Here is a 20028-nt window from a genome sequence, read left to right as displayed (position 1 = left end):
GCTACTCCCAGTTCCTTGTCTCCGTTTTGGCCAGTGTGTTAGTGCTAATAATTCAACGTAATTAATTTTTGCCTCCTGGCTCTCGCTCCACATCTGCACCTTGGTCATCCTTCCTGGTCTCCACCAGTGAAACGTGACACCTTGTTACCGTCACTTAACTGCTATGTAGTTTTTAGAAGTGATGCTCATTTTGCTGTGATGTGGTACATGGAAATGGAATGAAGAACCAAAATGTGACAACCAGTGGGCAATGCGATTAATAAAACTGCATTTTAGGTATTAAATGTTCATGACTCTGTCCTAATATGTGTCTGGTACTGTCATATTGTGGTACGTTTCTAAGCTTAAATACGTTAGCTTACCAAATCAACCCAATTTGAGGCTACCACCATGTTGAATTTTATCAAAAAATTCACACAGGTTCACAAAAACTTCAAGGTGGATTTCAGATTTTCAACAGTCTATTGAAATTGGTCCCTCAAACAGGGGGAAATATTATATCACACTAAGTGTTTTATAAACTGATACCTCACTTGTGTGTATAAATTTGTTACTTATTCAAAAGACTGTGGGACCCTACATTAACCAAAAATGTATATTTGTCTAGAGCAACACTTTTAACTTGGTGAGATCAAGTTGCCATGGTGATTTCATCCTGCTGACCTGCTTGGTCTCTACACTGCTCGTAGCTATTAATATATATATAATACAAATATATATATTAAACGATAAATTGTTTTATCTTTCTACCGCTGTTTTTTTTTTTATTTCACCCCATTCCAAAAAAAAAAGGATTCTGTGTAAAATGTTAATTAAAATAGAATACAAATTCACAACAGAACACAGAAAATATAAATAAATGTTGAAAGCAAGACATTCTACCCTTACATGAAAAATATTAGCTCATCTTGAATTTGACTGCAGCAAAATGTTAAAAAAAAAATACTGGGGACGGGAACAAAAAGCTGGAAAATTAAGTGGTACTAAAGAGAAAAATGTGAAAGAACATGTTGCAACCAATTAGGTTACTTGGCAACAGGTCAGTAACGTCAGTGATTATCAACAAAAGCATATTCGAGGCAGAGTCTCTGAGATGTAAAAATAGGCTGAAGTCCAGCAATCTGCAAAAAAGCTGCTTCTACATACTGTGGTACAATTTTATAATTATTTTTATTTCAATTAGAATTGAAATCAGGTTGCCTTGCATTAAAAACAAGCATAATCCTGTCATGGAAATGTTACCCAAGATGGAGCCTCAATAGGAGCCCACCATCAGCGTCGAGACTCTTATCATCCATCACATCACATTCCACCTTGATGCAGCACCAGAGTCTAACCCCCGAACTTTTATTATGATTATTCAGCTTTTCATTTGATCTGTTTTTATTGAGCTCCTTTTGAGACATGTTTCTCCCATCAAATTTAAGATGAACAAATATTTTTCAAGAGACAGTAAAATGCTTAATTTTCAACATTTCGTATGTTTTCTGTGTTCTATTATGAACAACATGTTGGCTTGTGAAATTTGCAAATCCCTGCATTCTGCTTTTATTTACACGTTACACAGTGTCCTAACTTGGAATTGGAGTGGTAAATCAAGTGGAACCTGCTTCTACATGCAAGAGGACATCAGTAAAGAACACTGGCTTTGTACTGAAATGACAAATTTCATATTGTGTTCATCTGGCACTGGTTTACCTGCATTCATTCAAGATGATATTACCTGAAGTGAGGAAGTGTCAGAACACATGTGTCCACCATCAGGTCTTATTTACATGGATCAGCATAGACACAATGTTCTCCAAATATAAACCTTCTTTCAGGTGTGATGAAAGAAGACATTTTGAATTTGAAAAAACAACATCCATATTTATTGAATGTTGTTTTCATGTAAGTTTGTTTGATGTGTGCTTCATAATGGGAGTGTTTCTGTGGTTTTGTTTTGACTGATGCGTCATTAGTCAAAATAGTTGCCAATTTTAAATGACCAGAAGGACAATCCATTCATCAGAAGCACTATCATTTTAACCATGCACATTACATTATCCATCACTCAATATCCTCCAAGCTAGACAGACTTTGTTCCCAGATATTATTGTCAGTGGAGCTGGCATTTAATCATGAAAAGAATAATTAAAGAGATGCCAACAGAAAGCTGCACTTGCGCCTGAGATCAACTGGTGGCTCCGTGCTGATAAGGCCTCTGACGTGACAGAAGAGTGCATGACAGTGATCTAGTGTGCTTTTCTCCAAAGGCTGATTGCCCAAACGCATGCTAAACATATAATACTGGAGAAGCATCCAGAGCTTAAGCTGCACTCTGGGCCAAGATGGAGTAGAATTTCAGTTTAATATCACCCTGCAGCTAACAGGGTTGTTTGTCCTTTCCCTGCAGCTGCCTTCTCTTTGCATCAAGAGCAAACACGAACCCGCATACTGCACAAACAACATTACAGCAAAAGATTTTAATGGGCCTCAGTTTCAAGGCAAATCTTCCCGTATTTTTTTTTTCTGTTCACCTTTTGCAACCCAGCAGAAAAAGGAGGAGGACATAGTGGCCCGTATAGTATCACATGTCTACAGTAAAAAAAAATCATGTTTATGTGTGTTGCAGCAACGATAACTCTTTCCGCCCACGTACTTACTGCCCCTCTCCTCTTATCACTACCACAACCACCACCTCACCCTGCTCCAGTGTCTTCCATGGATGGCTCACACTCTGATGAGTCTCATGCTTCAGAGCAAAAATTCTCCACGCTAAAGTGGCAGCAGAGAGTGGGGGCGTTTTTCAGCTTCTAGGGGAACGGAAGATGTTTCCCCTTATCAATCTGATGAGGCAGACTTAATCAGTAAAGATGGAGAAGGGATGGTGTGGACACGGCCTGATGATTCAAAGGAATGAGGGCAGACTCAGCCACCTAAACATGAATTAATATATTCTTCTCCCAATCAATTTCATTGGAAATGAGCTTGAGCGCAAGAAATGATCATTCAAAAAGTGTTGTTTTTTAAACTTTATTTTATTTCAAGAACTTATAACATTCCAGTTCTTTTTATATGCAGCATATTGTTTGTGTTGTCGCTTTTTGTATATCTTTGATAAGATGTTTAAGGGACAATAAGTCGTAATGGGAACATTGATTTTCTCATTTTGTGTGTATGCAATTCTGTGTATGTGTTTCACATAAAACTGAACATCAAAATAAATTAAGAAATTAAGTTTAATTTCATCATCAATAGAAGTTTCACTTTAACTCTAAAAGTCTTAGTTGAAATATGCTAATAATAGTGTTTGTTTTGCTGTAACTCGGAGGAGACGGTGGAGAAATCAAGTAGCCCATACACTCTGCTGTGTGCGCGGAGGGTTGATACGAAGAGAGCGCATCACAGGACGACAAAAAAAAAAAAAAAAATCACTGCAAGACGCAGTGGCAGAAGAGAGCAGCTTTGGCGCGAGAGCTCCTTTCCTGTAGTTTAGGAGAAACAGGGAACCTCGTCCATACGAATCCCCCAACATACTTATAATGGTGGAATCCTCCTGATCATCGTTGCTGTACAGAGACAATGTAGTGGAGGGAAAAGGGAATCTCCACTGGTGGAGAGGTTTAGGGATGCACGGACACGGTTGTGGTGGGTGATTAATGCAGTTTTGCAGCTGCACAAGAAGACTGGATATGCGCACAAAAAGTGGGCAGAAGTGAGTTTCGGGTCCCACAGGATGGACACTGCGGATGTAATTCTCTCTGTGTTGGTGGTTGTTATCATTATAGTGTCTTTGCTGTCCAACGTCCTGGTGCTGATCTGCTTTCTGTACAACCCGGAGATCCGCAAGCAGGTCCCCGGTCTGTTCAATCTCAACCTCACCTTCTGCAACTTGTTGCTGACGGTGTCCAACATGCCACTCACTTTAGTGGGACTTGTCAGCAAGGCTCAGCCGGGGGGAGACGGCTTCTGCCAGATCGTGGGCTTCCTGGAGACCTTCCTGTCCACCAACTCGATGCTGAGCATGGCAGCTCTGAGCATCGACAGGTGGATCGCGGTGGTGTTCCCCCTGAGGTACCACTCCAAAATGCGCCACAAAGACGCGGCATTTGTGCTCGGGTACACGTGGGTGCACTCCATGTCCTTCTCCACGGTGGCCACTTGCCTCTCCTGGGTGGGATACCACCGGCTCTATGCGTCCTGCACCCTGTCCAACCCGAGGGCGAGCAGTCGGACCCAGTTTGTTATCTTTACCGTATTTTTCCACTCCTTTACTTTTCTCCTGTCTTTTATAGTGTTATGTTTCACATACCTAAAAGTCCTTAAAGTGGCACGGTTTCACTGTAAGAGGATCGACGTTATTACGATGCAAACTTTGGTGCTGCTGGTGGATATACACCCCAGGTGAGCTCCTTTAACTTATTCCTACTCTCGATATTAGTTTGTTCCTTTTTCAGTTTGTGAATGTAGATTTACATTTTGAGCTTTTACACAGCTGTGCAATTTTGAGAATATAATTTAGTGGAAAGAATTTAAAGATAAAAGAACAAACTGTTCAAGTCAACTATCATTGGGTTGTAAAGCCTGAAATGCCTCTTCTTTGTTTGTGGTCAAGACAAAACAGTACACTTAATGATGCTTTGACAACTCTGTGTTGACATTTGAATTATGTCTTCAGCATTCAGAGAGCATATAAAATCATATATAAATGTCACCAGTCACTGTATTTATCTTGACATTATGGCTAAAATGAGTGTTTCGTCTGTCTATGTGAGTTAGATTGAGCCATGCAGATATCAGACAGCGTAAGCCTGGTTGTAAAGCTTACACAGTGAGGTACATGCTGGTATTCTAAATCTTGCTTGTCATTATTCACACTGATGACCTCCATTTTATAAAATATTACTTGAAGCAATGGGTCATCATGGTATCATGGTCATGGTGCATTCAGGTTCACACAGAAGGTCACACATTTACAAAAAAAAGAGATTGGACAAAAATTCTTGAAGATGGGATCCTCACTGTGCATGATATAACAGTATTAGAATAAACCACTTGTTTTACCTCAGCTCTGCCTCTGCAGGTTCCTCACATAGGATATTTAACCATTTACAACAGCAATGCACAAAAGTACACCCACTACTTCTTAATCATGCGCCTCACTAATTATAAACCAGTTGAACTGTCTTTGCTCTCAGCGTTCGTCAGCGTTGCCTGGAAGAGCAGAAGAGGCGACGGCAGAGAGCAACAAGGAAGATCAGCACCTTCATCGGCACTTTCATGCTCTGCTTTGCTCCCTATGTGATCACAAGGTGAGTACTTGGATACAACAGCGTGTGAGAGGGAAGCCACACTGGCATACACACAGCAGAGTATTCAGCTCTTTGATTACCACCCCTACTTGGGCAGGCACACCCACCCCATCCACACCTCCCCTCCCACTTCCTCTCTTCTTCCTCCCCACACAGGCCAGAGTTGGAAGATGAGATTGGCTGACCTTGTGATAAGTAATATGCCTGTGCTGTGCTGTTGCTGTTGCTGCTGCTGCATTAGCACTTTTCTCCTCAAGTTCGCTGGGTGCATCCTAGTTTGCTAAAATTCACTTGCTTCAATCACTGCTTCAAGAGAGACTGTCAAAGGAGGCCTGCAGTGAGTGAGACACACAAGTGATGTCTGTGTTGACATGTGAGAAGTGTAAAATTATGCAGTGGGCAAGAAAACACATACAAAAGTGTAGGGAAAGGAAGAGAATGGATTTTTAATTGGCACTATTATTAAATACTAAAATAGGCCAGTCCCTCTAAACTTCACTTCCAGCAAAGAAATAGTTCCTGTGAATAATTCTTCTTTGCTGTGGAGATTGAATGTGTTTTACTTTTATCATAATTGTGTGTACCCAAAAATAAATTAATCTTACAACTCAAATGAGAGTTTACTGTTAGCTACAATATAAAACTCCTTAAGAGGTTAGTGTAGATTTTTCTAGCATTCGTTATATTAATAATATAGCAGTTTTTAATTGAAGGAAGGATGGAGAAGGATACTTGAGGCTTTTCTCAGGGTAATAGATATTTCTGCTCCGTCCTGACAGTTTAATTCTTTATTTTAAACTGTCAAAAGACTGGACACACCTGCTCATTCAAAACAGAGGTGTAGGTTTGACTTTTCACTGGTACTGTGGCTTTATAGTGCTGATCTGATTGATTGATTGATAGATAGACAGAAGGTCCATGCCCTGACCCTCAAACCAAAGAATACATCCCAGGTTCTGTGCAATAATCCACCTAGAACACCTTGGGAAATGGAAGATACAAAGTATAATTTGTGAGTATAATTGGATTTTCCTGTTAAGTTTCAATTCAGCTGATTTCTAACATTTCTGGTATTGTGCTCATTTCTGTTTCTGCTTTACATAAACTTACTCTAAGTTTATTGACGTACTGTTTTCTAGCAAAAATAAAGGCACTGCAATTTAGCTAAAGTAAAACTTTAGGACAGTTTTATCTTTCTAACGAGAAAGAGATCCCTTTTCTATACCATGCTGTTAAGGGCTAAAGCTGATCCAAAGCATGCAAGCTCATACTCACATGAACAAATGGGAATTGGAATGCAGAGAAGATGCAAACTCTGTGTCTCTGTCTGCGGGGTGGGGGTGGGGTAAACATTGCTCTGAATTGTGGTGGAGAGCGTTGACTAACATGTGACAGTGAAAGAGGTCTGACTTTTGAAATTAAATGAGGCTGGCATAAATATTACATTACTGGAGGCTTTGACATTAAGCTTTTTTTTTGTATCCCCTCAGACAGCAAATTGTTGTATTATCAGTAAACTGCCTGTAATAAATTACAACAACCAGGCTGCACATGCTCTCATTCTGCAAATGGCAGTGTAATAATTATAATTAAAGTATGAATATAATATGCTGAAAGCCCCTCCACTGCCACCCTGATTCTCATTCGATGACAGGGTCACCGTGTGTAGAGTAAAATCCCTGCTGTGTGATGTGGCAGCTGAGTTAACCTCCTGTTCACTCTTTCATTGGAGTGAGCGAAAAAAATGTCAGTCAGATCTACTGGTCCATAAGGCCAGTGTAAATGTGCTGACAGAGCTCAATTGTGTACAGAGTAATCATACAGAGTGGAATGGTGATTTTTACACACCTTTCATGACACCATGTAAATAACAGTGCGAAAGCACATAAAGTGAAGTGATGTTTTTTTGGGACTGACAGCAGCTACTTGGTCCATCTTTCATTCAAATATACAGTATATATTTAAAGTACAAATAACTGCTGGAAAACTTGGTTATTTCTCTTTTTAATGCTGTTGTAAGTGAAAATGTGAAAGGTTTGGGGGGGGGGGGGGGACAACATCTAATGGATTATAGAAAAATGTAGATATCCGTGCAGTTTCAAGGCCGTGTGTGGCATTAAGGTGATGCCAGAATGAAACTGTCAAATTTTGAAAATACAAGTAGAAAATAAAATGTAGGAATAAAAGAAAAAATCTAATAATTTCTCTTAAAGAAATTAATGTAGAGTATACATAATGTCAAAATGTATGAGGAATTATTGTTAGATTATATAGAATGTATTAAATAAATCCTTTTTTTTTTTTTAAAAAATGGGAAAAACTAAAAAACTGGACCGAAAACATTTTTTATTATCAACTTTTAACTTAAAATTGACCATTTTAGATGTATTGAAGTTGCCAGAAAATGTGGATGAGAAAGTATTTAGTGTGAAGAACCGACAGGTAAATTGGGTCAATATGTCAACCAAAATATCACCATAAAACCCTATCACTAAAGTTTTTACAGTTTTCAACTTAGTTAACTTTCTATCATAAATGAATAAATGGTCTACAATACACTTGTACATTACCACAATAAAATTGACCCATTCATCTGTAAGAGATTTGTATCACATTGATTAATCTTCCACTATAAGATTATTTAAGAAATTTTTAAGATAAGACATTTTAGGGCGCTTTCTGAAATGGCATGGGACAAACTTCTGCCTTTTCTGACATGAAATACTGCTGTTGTGAGTGAAGGAAAAGAAATTATAAAAGTAGTCCGACATGGGTGAATGAAAACATTAAGTATTTAACAAGACAAGTTTGGCTTTACAAATGTAAAAACATTTTCATCATTAAAAAATCATCTTATGTGATTTTGTGCGAAACAGAGTGTTTCTGTTTCTGCACGGTAAGCTCAGGGCATGCATCTATTCCGGCATGTCGACTTTCCTTTCTACCACTCGTTCTCACACCACCCTCTCTTTATGCTTGCCTGCAGGATCGTGGAGTTATTTCCAGCAGTGCCTATCAACCCTCGCTGGGGAATTGTCTCCAAGTGCTTAGCTTACAGCAAGGCAGCTTGCGACCCCTTTGTTTACTCCCTGCTGCGACACCAGTACAAGAAGACATGCACAGACATCATCAACAGGCTGCTGAAGCGCAGCTCCTTGGACGCGTCCGGACGTGGGCCTGACTATCAGGGCAACAGCATACCCACAGCAGAGTGACAGGGAGGAAAAGCACACTGATAGGATACGACCAGGGGTTGACCTGGAAGCTGGCTGGTAAACATGAACCTAATCTATTTTTTATGAAGAAGAGGACAAATATTGGTTGTTCTTGTCCACGTCTGCTTGAATTTTGTCTGACTTGTCGAAAATAATGGGGGTGGGGGGTCACTGAAGACAAGGACAAACCTCTGCACTGGAGTACCATTGGAGTGCCCAGAGCAGCAGATCAGTGCAGTGAACTTGCTGTGGGGACAATAAACAGCAGATTTCCCATCCACCTGGAGAGACAGATGTGCTCACACAGGAAGAACAGCCAGCTCATAGCCTCATTATTTCTACTAGGGAAGCTTTTTAGTCTGTATAAAGCTCCATCTATACATATATATACACATATATATATATATATATATATATATATATATATATATATATATATATATATATATATATATATATATATATATATATATACATATGTTTATAAATATCTATATTGATTTTGCAGTATGTAAGTTTGTTTTGATATATTTGTCCTATCTTTAAACATGTTGGAAGTCTGGTGCAAAGTGTTGTGGTTACCAGTTGATACATAATTTCTCTATGTAGCACTGAAGACTAACTTAACTAAAACGTCCCTAACTGTATTACAGGTGAAAACCTACAGCCAGAGCCGCTTCACAGCCTGGCTCAGGGTTTTTCTGGCTTAACTGAGTAAAACACGTTTTTGTACATTATGTTGTACTTTCTGGAGGGAAATGACAAGAGCTTTTTTGTTTTGTTTTATATATCTGACTGGAAATATGTTCTTTCGAACCCCAATTTGAAGCACTTGCCAATCTGGCTGAAGGGAAAAATAACCCTTAAACCTGCTGCTTTAGCTGTCGTGACTGACATGTGCCCCTCAGGTTGTTAAGCCAAGTGGAGCATGAGCCACTGTATTTGCCGAGTTGGTTCTCACAAACAAGAGTGACCCAAATAGACCATGTGATGTTTTTTTCACACATTTGGGCAAGATCAAAAAGCATCCAGTTGTATTTTTCTTTTACTGAAACAAGCAGATGACTTCATTGCAATGACAGCTGTTTAAGCAGGGATTCAGACAAATCTTAGAACAAAGCTTCTCTGGACGCAGAAATATCAAATTTGCTTCAGACAGTTGCAAAGCTAAATTCAATTTGATCTGCTTTTTGCTTCAAAGGCCCATTGAATGTGTAATTGTGATAGCATAGACCACTCTGTAGTGGTCAGACAGCCATGTGAAAGTTTTGTCCACAATCAGAGGCTTAATCTAACTGCTAAGTGTCTGGGGACAATGTCTATAAGTTTTGATTTATTGGTGTTGCCAGTAAATCTCCAAAAACATAGATAAGAGATATCTGAGCTAAGACTCATCGTTCCATGTGCCAATCATTGCTTACATGTACGTACATTTAAGGTAATGTAAAAGCTTACATAAAAGCTAAATCATTGTCAGATGATAGATTATTTTTTAGATATTCTGTTTTCAGATTCTAAAATGCTCAAATTCTCCTGCTGTCCATAATATGTTCAAATGCATAAAACAAGATTACCCGATACCAAAAACCTTCTCCCATACTGTTATGTTCTACTTATTTGTATGCAGTAATTGCTTTGTAGACATTAGATTTGTTTCTGTGAATATGCTAAAAGCACTTTGCAGATAACAAACACAGAAATCCTCAGTAATGCTCAATTGCAATATTTAAGCTGCTTTTGCAAGGATCGAATAACTAAAAGTCAACTTTCACTTGGACTGAAACGGTTTTCTATTTCCTCAGGTTTCCTTTTTTCATTGAAGGCAAGCAGAATATTCCTAAAAAAAAAAAAAAAAACATACTTGTTTCCTCTTAAATAGTTCTTCTGACCCACTGGATGTGCGTAGTGAATTTATCTGTAGAAACACCCTCTTTCCCTGTAATTCCATTATTTCTTCTTTTTCACTATGTTCAGGATGTAGTAACAATACATTACTGACTACGGTTCTTTTTGCCACTAAGTATGCCTTTAAGTTCCTGTATAAAATAGGAAATACTAGTTAATTATGTTGACGGTTATCTTGTTATAATCAAATTTACACATACAACAAAGTACAAGCTCGGGAGGATATTGAGCAATCTAACAGACAAGCACAACCACAGAGGAACAACAGCATTGAACTACCTAAAAAAAAAATTTTAAAAGTGCTTGGTGGAAGAATTTGCTGGAGTGCAATAGATTATTTGCATTATCTAATAATTCAAAAATGTTTTCTGGATAATTTTTTCCTCAGTTTTTGGTGTGAGCCATAATATCTCAGGAAACAAATCCTTTTCTTTCTTTCTTTTTAGAAGACAAACAATTGACACCTGAGAAACTGGAACATTTTGTGCAGTTTTCCTCAAAGTAACGTGGTGTTACGTGGTCGTATTCAGGGGTGGTATTCCGTGGTGTTTACAACATATTGTAGAAGTTTTTGATTTCAGAAAATGACAAATTTTACACTTGTACAGTAACAGAAAATGTAGGTTATGAAGGAAAGAATACCACAGTTTAGATGATTGTACCCGTTGATTTCATGCTAGGTAGTGTAATGTAGTGTACTGACCTTTTAATTGACCTTCTAATCTGTGAATAAATATCACTTAAAGTCAACACCGTCAATCTGAGCACGCAGTTACAGGAACTTGAAGACTGGTTATGGGTTAATGTAGTCTAATCTTCAACAGTAGTAACATAATTCGTCATAACAGACAGCTTGCTCTCCCATTTAATTACTTCTGTTCCAGAGCTGCTTTGCTTATAAGACCTTTTTTGTGTAACTAAAATCTTCATCCATTGTATTCTAAATGGCATTCACAGTGTTTTTTTTTTAAAAGGATTCTAGAAAAACCTTGTGTGTCTTAAATGATGTGTAGCTAAAAAAGAATGGCAGTTTGAACCTTTTATTCTCACAATACATTTTGTGTACATTTACTAAGTCCAATTGCTTCTAGCAGTAGCTTGTTGTAGCATTCTGGCATCGTTTGAAGATGAATCTACACCCATGGGCTCTCTTGACTGATCCACTGGGCTATATGTTGTACCCATTATGTCATTTATTTCTGTATCAGATGACAGGCAGCTTTGTATAAGAGAGATGTGACCGGGCATCACTTGTTTTAGAGTTACAGTAACATGCTGTAGATAGAGGTGTTCACACCTCCCCATAGAAAACAGAAAATAATATATTGCTGAAGCTTATTTATCGATTTGAGGTTGAACACCTTGAAACTGGGATTTTTGACTTTTGAGTATTAGATACCAAAAGTTTACTGTTCAAGCAGTAGATGAAGTTGGGCCAAAAACAGGGCCAAAATGATTAGAAATATCCCTTACATCTAAAAGTATTTATTTCTCAACACAGAAAATAAATTAGTCGAAACATATTTTTGTAATTAAAACTCAATACAGTACATTAAACTCCAAAACAACTGATGCCTTACATTCTGTAAAATGTGGTGATATAAAAGTTTTCCATTCACAATAGCATATTGGTCAATTGAACAGCACTGTATAGTTTAGAGTAAATCTCTAATCTCTAAGAATTGCCTTATTCCCTTTTGTTCATTACTTTACACCTGCTTCTGTATTTCTGTATGGTTTCCACGCAAGTTGTCATTGATACACATGAAGTTTTTCACATGAATAATGACGGTGGTTATTGATAAAAAAAACTAAAAAAAACAAGCTGAATATGAAATGATACATGTTGACAGACTTAGATAAACAAGCATTTTTGGCTCGTTTGATATATGTATTTGTGATTTATGACAACACTATACCTGTTTGAGTTACACTGAATGTGCTGCTTCAAATGTAAACTAAGTTTTAAGTGTTGCAGATATTAGGCGACGATGAGCTGAGTATAATTTACCTCATTTTCTTTGTTGGCTGCTGACTTGACCTTGTCAAGTGTTTCGTTATGTACCTCCTAATTTGTTCAACTTTGGTTCAAAGCTGACGCTGCTAAAGGTGGTGAAGATGGTAAACTAGTGATGGTGGTGATGATTATGGCGACTGTTGTTTCCATACATTGAAAGCAATGTTTGGTGTTAGTTGTGATCGTAGTTGTTATATTGTTGAAAATGAGGAAGATGACTATTTTAGATTTTGACCAAAATTATTAAAGTAAATTGTGAATTTAACTAAACTGGTAATGAAAGCGTCCACACTCATTATTGATGGTTGCATTCATTCATCTTTACCTTGCATACAAAAGGGAAAAATCACTTGTAACCAATCGAGCCTGTTGATTTCTAGTGCTGTCATGGTAAGGTGTATAATAGTAAACAATTAACTTGTGCTAGCCTATGAACACTGCGATCTACTGCTTGTCCAACCATTACATGTCTATAAAAATCTCCAACATAAATATATTTCCTTACAACTAGGCTGTCCAAGGGCCGAGCAGTTTGCCATTCATTTCAGCAGAAAAGTGAGACGCAACAACAAATCTGACAAAGGCCTTGTACAGTTGTACATGGGTATTTTATTTTTAAAATCAATCTTTTTTCTATATATTTTGGCTTTCTGTTCACCTGTAGATAAATTATTAGGTCAATGATTATGGATCTTTGAAAACTGGGAAACCAGTTTCAGGTTGAAGACGAGCAGAAACTCAGATTGAAGCATTGATGTGTTGACAGGGAAAGGCTTGGGTGGTCTTTGCCTGATTTGTCACACCCCTGTCACACGAGTACCATATCAAAACAACCAACCTCCTCCTTCCTATTTTCATGCATTGCCAGTGTATGGGAATAGTCATTTGATGTATGTTAACACTTGTGGTGAAACCTGTCTGGATGACATGTCTTTCCATTAAAAAAATAGTGCTTAAAAAAATAGCCAGGTACCAGTGGATGAGGCCAAAGAGAAAAATGAAGAGATTAAACAAAATGGTCAAGACAAAGTAATGAGACAAATGTACAAACAAGGATGAAAGAATGCTTTCTTTCATCCTTGTTTGTATAAACCAAAAATGATAAATGAAAGAAGCCTTCAATCTTAAATAAATAAAACATGCAACATAACCTTAAAGTCACCCTGATAACAATAGGACAAAAATGATAGAAGTACTACATCAGAGTGGTTGGTCTAAGGATAGAGGCTAAGTTCCTGTGCCGCATTAAACTTTAATACGGGTACATATAAAGTTTATTTGACTTGACATTGTTCAGCTTTATCCTTCCTTCTTTCCTCTATTTGTAGTGGTCACTAAGAAACTTAAAACTAAAGTTTTAAAAAAAAAAGAAGAAATCCCTCCACTTTGTTTTAGCCTCTGGTGTAATATATGACGTCACCAACATCTGAAGTCAAGAAGTGCTGGGCTTGGCCACTCCTAAACAATCATGAAAGGCTGGTAAAAACAAAGATGTTATAATATTAAATATGAACAAAGAAACATCACATCCAACACTTAAACCTGCAACCTAGTAAGGTCAATGTATAAGGGAAAGTGGTGAATAGCTGAAATCTCACCCACTATGTCACAGATTCGTTTACAGCTGCTAAACTTGTATACTAGTCATCTCTAAGACAGAAACTGAAATGAAACTGGTGAACATAAAACTGAAAGAATATTTAGAAAATATTTAGTTGGTTTTCTTTGTCAAAATAAAGTTTAGTATTGAATACATTTCATGAATCGTTTTGTTTCTTCACAGCCTTTTTGAGAGAGCACCATCTGCTGCAAATCTAAATGTCTATATTATTAAAGTAGAGGAAGATTTTGTTCTTAATCATTAGCAAACAAGAATTTTCAATTCTTTTAGATGAAAGCAGACTTTTTAAGAACATTTCACAAGTCATTATAAAGCATTTAAACTTTTAGTGTAGTTGCATGCCTTTTTTCTTTTTCTTTTGAGAGCATTGTGTGTGATTATGTCATTTTTTTCTGTATTTTTCAAGTGAAATCTTACTTTTCTGTCGTTAACAAAATAACTACTATCTCAATAAAATAGGAATCAATTAATGCAGTTAAGTTTTTCTATGAAATTTTACAGTGAAAACAAAAACTTTGCTATCAAACACACACAGTGAATTCCATGACAGATACATGCCTATTTTTAATGCAGTGCTGTTGAATGGCCTGGAGATCAGAAACTTCTAAGAGACTCTGCCTCTCTAAAGTCCTCTTCTTACATCTAATCACATTACTGGCCTGTTGCCAATTATTCATATGTGTTCATACGTGTTCATGTGTTTTACTTTATCTGCTTTTTTTGCTCTCAATCCCAACTTTTTAGAGATGTGCTGCTGCTATCGTCCTCTCAAATATTAAAATATTTTCTCATGAAATGGTAAAATTCCTTGCAAACAGATAGGATTTCAATGTTATTTTTTTTAATAAAATACAAGTTCATGAGATTTGAAACTGCACATTCTGATTTTATTATATTTTACACAGCATTCCATCTTTTTTTGGAACTGGGGTTTTAGACATGTGGAAAACTGCTTCGGGGGAGTGAATTCATGGCTGAGTGATAAATCAAGTCTCAAGAGGTATTGTAAATTTTAAGAATGCATCAGTGTAGGGCAGAAACAGCAGAAATGGGAAGGTTTGACAAGAGTCATTTGGCTCTCAGGTAGCTGTGTCTGCTCACACTGTTTGCACCTGCAATCAGTCAGTCAGAGGGAGGCAATTTTTCTGTTCACACCGCAATGCAGGTGGTAATGAAACAACATCAGCAGCTGACCGAGACAGCCTTGTCTGTAAATGGCTGAGGTTCCGTACACTGATTACCACGCCAGGAGCCAATGATTATCCTCAGGTGGGTGGTACTGACCATGACACACAGGTTAATCATGGTTGGCTTCAACCCACTCAGTCAACAGACCTCCCTGAGTGACAAATATACCACCACTCAAAGTGAAAAGTAGACACCTTGAACTATAAAACAAAGGAATGCATGTTGTGTTTTCTCTTTATGACCCTTGTTGTTGTTGTTAATGCAATGAAACAACATAGATGGAATATGTATAAATCTATACTTAGGCTACAAAGGGGGTTAATACTGTGATGCAGTGAGGTTTAAATTTTTTCACATGTTTATCCAGTGCCACGGATATTGAACAAAGCAGAGCACCATCTCTTTGGACTCATTCTTGGCGAGTCTGAGAAAAAGGACAGTGATACACAAGCATTCAGTTTCTCCTCTGCTGGAAACTACAAAAATCCAAAATACACAGAAGATTTAGGCCTTTGACCTAGTTAAATCTAATCCAAATGAAAAAATACATATTCACTACAAAAATCTGTGTGCTATATGAAAAAAACAAGAATCGGGTGATGCTTATTATTTTACAAACTAAGCTGATTCTCTATGTCGTCAACTGTGTGTGCTAAAAAATGTGGGTCACCCAATCTCACTGTGCTGTTTGGTGAGGCAGTTGCACCAAAGTGGCACAACTTCACCACCACTGAGAAAAAATACTTGGATTTGGTTGGTGTATACTAAAGGTTTTTGTTAGAGCATCTAAATGACTAACATTTTTTTTTTTAAATGAAACTAGAGGAAGTCGAATTTCTTATCTTTTTCCCCAACAGGCCAAGGTCCTGTAGTGCCACCATGTGTCCATTAAAGCCCCACATACCCACAGCTTACAGGTGTTTGGTTTTTAGGACCTCTTCTCAGTGCCGTGTTAGAGTGCACAAACTTATTTGACATGGCAGAGAAAATGGTCTGTGGAAGTTTGGTAACATCCAAAAACATCAAACATTTTCACGCCACTCTTCTGTCTGTACAAAGTCTAACAAGAGATAGATCTCTAAATCATGTAATAGAACCAAATATTATGTTTTTGTTTGTAAAAAAGACAGTTTAGACTTTGACCTTGTACTACTTTTTGTTTTTAACCACCTCCAACACAATTCGGAGGCGCTACAAAGACATGTTCACCAGGTGTTTCCATTATTCTGTCTGATTACCCCTTTTCACAGGCTGCCCAATATTTCTAGGGTTTACTGATTGTCTAAAATGGACAATTCTTTAATTTAAAGACTGAAAATAAACAATGGAAATAGATGAAAAATTGTTTGTAAATTAAGCTTGGTGACCTTGTGAAATCTGAGAGGTTTAGAAGGGAGTATGTGTCTTTTGGCAGTAACCTTGTCTCTTTACTTCCTGGCAGCCTCCCTATCTTCACCACCTTTTCACACACACCACTGGCCTTTCTTCTTCCTTCCTTAGAGTGGAACTTTTGAAATGGTAATGAAATCATTTTTTCGCAGTATTGCTATGTGTTGCCGGTTCATCTTTTGTGTCATCATCCGTGGGGTTTTGGAAACAGATTTAGACAGCAAGTGAACATTGATCTTAAAAACATTTAGTATTTAAACTCATCATACATCAGTCTATACATATTTCCAGTGTTAGTTAACAAACACTTTAAAATTACTGTGCAGCTAACAAATTATCAAGCCCATGATGATATGTTGTATTGACACAATGTGAAAACCTTATGAAAGATGTTGAAGTACCTCACCATTATATACAAAAACAGGGGGGATGTTCACTTTTCAATAATAACTGAACATTGAGCCTTTTTATTAACCTACTACAGCAGCATAAGTTGTATGATAGAGCCTTGACAGATGTGCAATGTTCATCCATTGGCGGTTCACTGATATATCAGTTGGGCACATGGCACTAATGGCCACATCTTCATCATCACAAACTTTGTGCTGACGAAAACTAATGTTTAGATCTTTATATGTCGCACTGAGCTGTATTCGTGGACAATGTTTTTTATAAAGTTTTTACAGAGCTCAGTGTGAGCATTTCCACTATAGATTTGTGTTTGTTTTAGATGCAGTGTTGTTGTGGGTCCAGGATCATAACAATTAAGAATATATTTTTTTGTAGCTTCAATCAGAGCATTTTGATATTACATTACTGCACAGCAAAGTTGACTAATTTACAAGTTGTCTTGGTCAGACTTGATCCAGAAGTTGGTTTGTAAGCTGTGGTATTTATAGCAGACAATGTGGCGCACAATTTACCCATTCACCTTCATTTAATTTTTTCTGAAAAGTTTTACATATTTGTTTGAAATATTTCTAGTTATCTCACTGTTAGTTAGAATTTTGCATTTGCAGTGACTCCTTTACTGGATATAATTCATAATAAGTATAGTTTCGTTTCAAATGGAAGGTATAGCCAAAAGGGAGAGAAACATGACCCACGAGTCATGAACCTATTAATTTTTCCTTGGGTTGAATTAAATTAAACTACTAAATTAAAATTGCATAAATGTGTGTTTTGCACTCCAGGGAAAATACATTAGCAGTGTACATTTTTCAACCATCCCCTCTTTCTTGTCATCTTTGATGTCCTTGAAAAGAGTCCACTTTGACTGAGGTTCAAGCGAGGGAGGTTAAGAGCTAGTTCATCAACACTCCATAGCAACTCCCTCCTGTGATATCCACGCCAGAGCTCTAAAACATTAAAGGCTTGGCCGACTTCTGAAGAAGCCTGTGTCTTTCCACACATCTGCACAATATCAGAGCAGCTGGATGCGCCATGCAGCTACACTGCACACTATATGATCCTCCTCCACCCAGCCAACCACCATTAACGCCCATCTTTATTCACAGGAATGTAATACAAGCATGTTTTCTTTGATTCAGACTATATGTCAAAAACTTTTAAATTCATTTAAAATTCATGGTGTCAATGCAGCTTTTCTTTTTTGCACAACCATCAGGTTGACATGTTTAGTTTTTCAGTAGCTTACATAATATATGGACTTAGCACCTTGAATTGCAGGAAACCTTGAAGGCTACTGAATGCTGACCCAAGAAAAGATCCCGCCTCCGTTCAAAGAGCATCAACATTTAATTTTGTCCACAAGTCATAAATATGTTGGTAGCTTTTCCTCTTTTGGAAACTAATTTTCCTTTTTATGATAAAGTTTACAATATCAAATGTATGTGTTAGGTTGAACGTGCTTTTCCGAAAGTGTTTAGACCAGCATAGTAGTTTCATATTAGAACATGCAGATGCACGTTGTCACTACTGTAAAGCCCCCTTTCGAATATGCAATGCCTTTCATAAACCTGGTTGCAGCTGAACATGTTGGTGTCATGTTTGAATGTGTATTGGAGCTTTTCTGTGTGGAGTTTACATGTTCTCCACGTGCATGTGTGGGTTCTCTCTGAGTACTCCAGCTTCCTCCCACCGTCCGAAAACATACATGTTAGATGAATTGGTGATTCTAAATTGACCCTAGGAATGAGTGTGAAGATGCATGTTTTTTTGTCTCATTGTTTTTTTGTGATGTTTGTGGCCCTGTGATGGACTGGTGACCCATCCAGGTTGTACCCCGCCTCTGACCCAATGGGAGCTGGGATAGGCTCCCTGAATTGGATTAAGAGTGTATCGAAATTGGATGGATAGGTTTTGCATGACTTCAAGAACAGAGCGGACTGCTATGACAATCTGCTCCACACATATTCCCAGCAGCATGAATCAAAATAATCCTGGTGATCTCTTCTCTTTTGACCTGATGGCCTATCATCAGATTGAAATTCCAATTTTTCAAATTATTTGGTTTTGTATATCCTGAGAGCCACTGATTCTCTGTATAGGCTAAAGCATGCATCTGCAGATGCTCTGTGATTTGTGATCAAGGGTTTAAAACCAGCAAACCTTCAAAATATAACAGCACACCATCTCGAAGACTTACACATGTACTTTTTCTGTTTCACATTCGGTCTGTGGTGATGACGTAGAGCTAAAGAAAATATTGTAATATTAACCAGCACTGACAAGTCTTATCCTATCCAGTAGTCTGAGATTGTGAGAGGTGGGCAAGACTCTGCTCAATAACCTTTGGAGGATGAGATAAGAGGCTAAAGCTATCCTCTAATTACAGTATATGTTGGCCAGAGAGAAGGAAGGCTAGCCTTGTCAGATTAACCAGTGATCTGTAAAAGCCCTGGCAGAGCTCTGATAATTAGACTCTCTACCATGACACTTCCAAGATACAATCCCACTACTCCAGTTATCAAATGAGATGATGCTTAAAATAACAAAGTTATTGCAGCCAAGTTCTGTGAAGTAAGTGCGTTTGTTTTCCATCAGAGATGTTCAATAAGGCATGTAAAATCAGATGTAATTCTAACATTAATCATACCTATAAGGGTATACAGCATCACCTTTTACCCCTTGCTGAAAATACTTTATTTATTTTATTCAACTTGCTTCCTTTTTCCATAAAGGCCCCGATCCCCTCAAAAACAAATCTGACATGGACTGTGAACTCCTCACTGACCATGGATTGGAGCGTAGTTTGCGGGAGCGTAGGATTGGAGCGACTGACACCTTATTAGAGATTAAGAGAAAGAAAACCCCAGAAAAGTCCTTAATTACACTTATATATATGGTAAGTCCTGTATATGTTACTGTTTTGCCAAATATACTTGTTAAGGAAGCACTTGTGCAGTGCAAAACTATATGACTCTAACTCTAATATGC

At 37.6% G+C, this 20028-nt stretch overlaps 1 protein-coding gene across 1 annotated transcript; it reads left to right on the top strand.

Annotated features, from left to right (window-relative positions):
- Nucleotides 1-3457: 3457 nt before the first annotated feature.
- Nucleotides 3458-8879, top strand: LOC142373652 (G-protein coupled receptor 26-like). The gene is made up of 3 exons (XM_075456999.1): nucleotides 3458-4386; nucleotides 5181-5294; nucleotides 8281-8879. The coding sequence occupies exons 1-3, from the start codon at nucleotides 3719-3721 to the stop codon at nucleotides 8507-8509; spliced, it is 1011 nt and encodes a 336-aa protein (XP_075313114.1). The 5' UTR covers nucleotides 3458-3718; the 3' UTR covers nucleotides 8510-8879.
- Nucleotides 8880-20028: the final 11149 nt, after the last annotated feature.

This window comes from Odontesthes bonariensis, chromosome 23 (assembly GCF_027942865.1).
Source record: "Odontesthes bonariensis isolate fOdoBon6 chromosome 23, fOdoBon6.hap1, whole genome shotgun sequence".
NCBI lineage: Eukaryota > Metazoa > Chordata > Actinopteri > Atheriniformes > Atherinopsidae > Odontesthes > Odontesthes bonariensis.
Note: the sequence above shows the minus strand (reverse complement) of the source record. Positions and strands in the feature narration are given on the sequence as shown.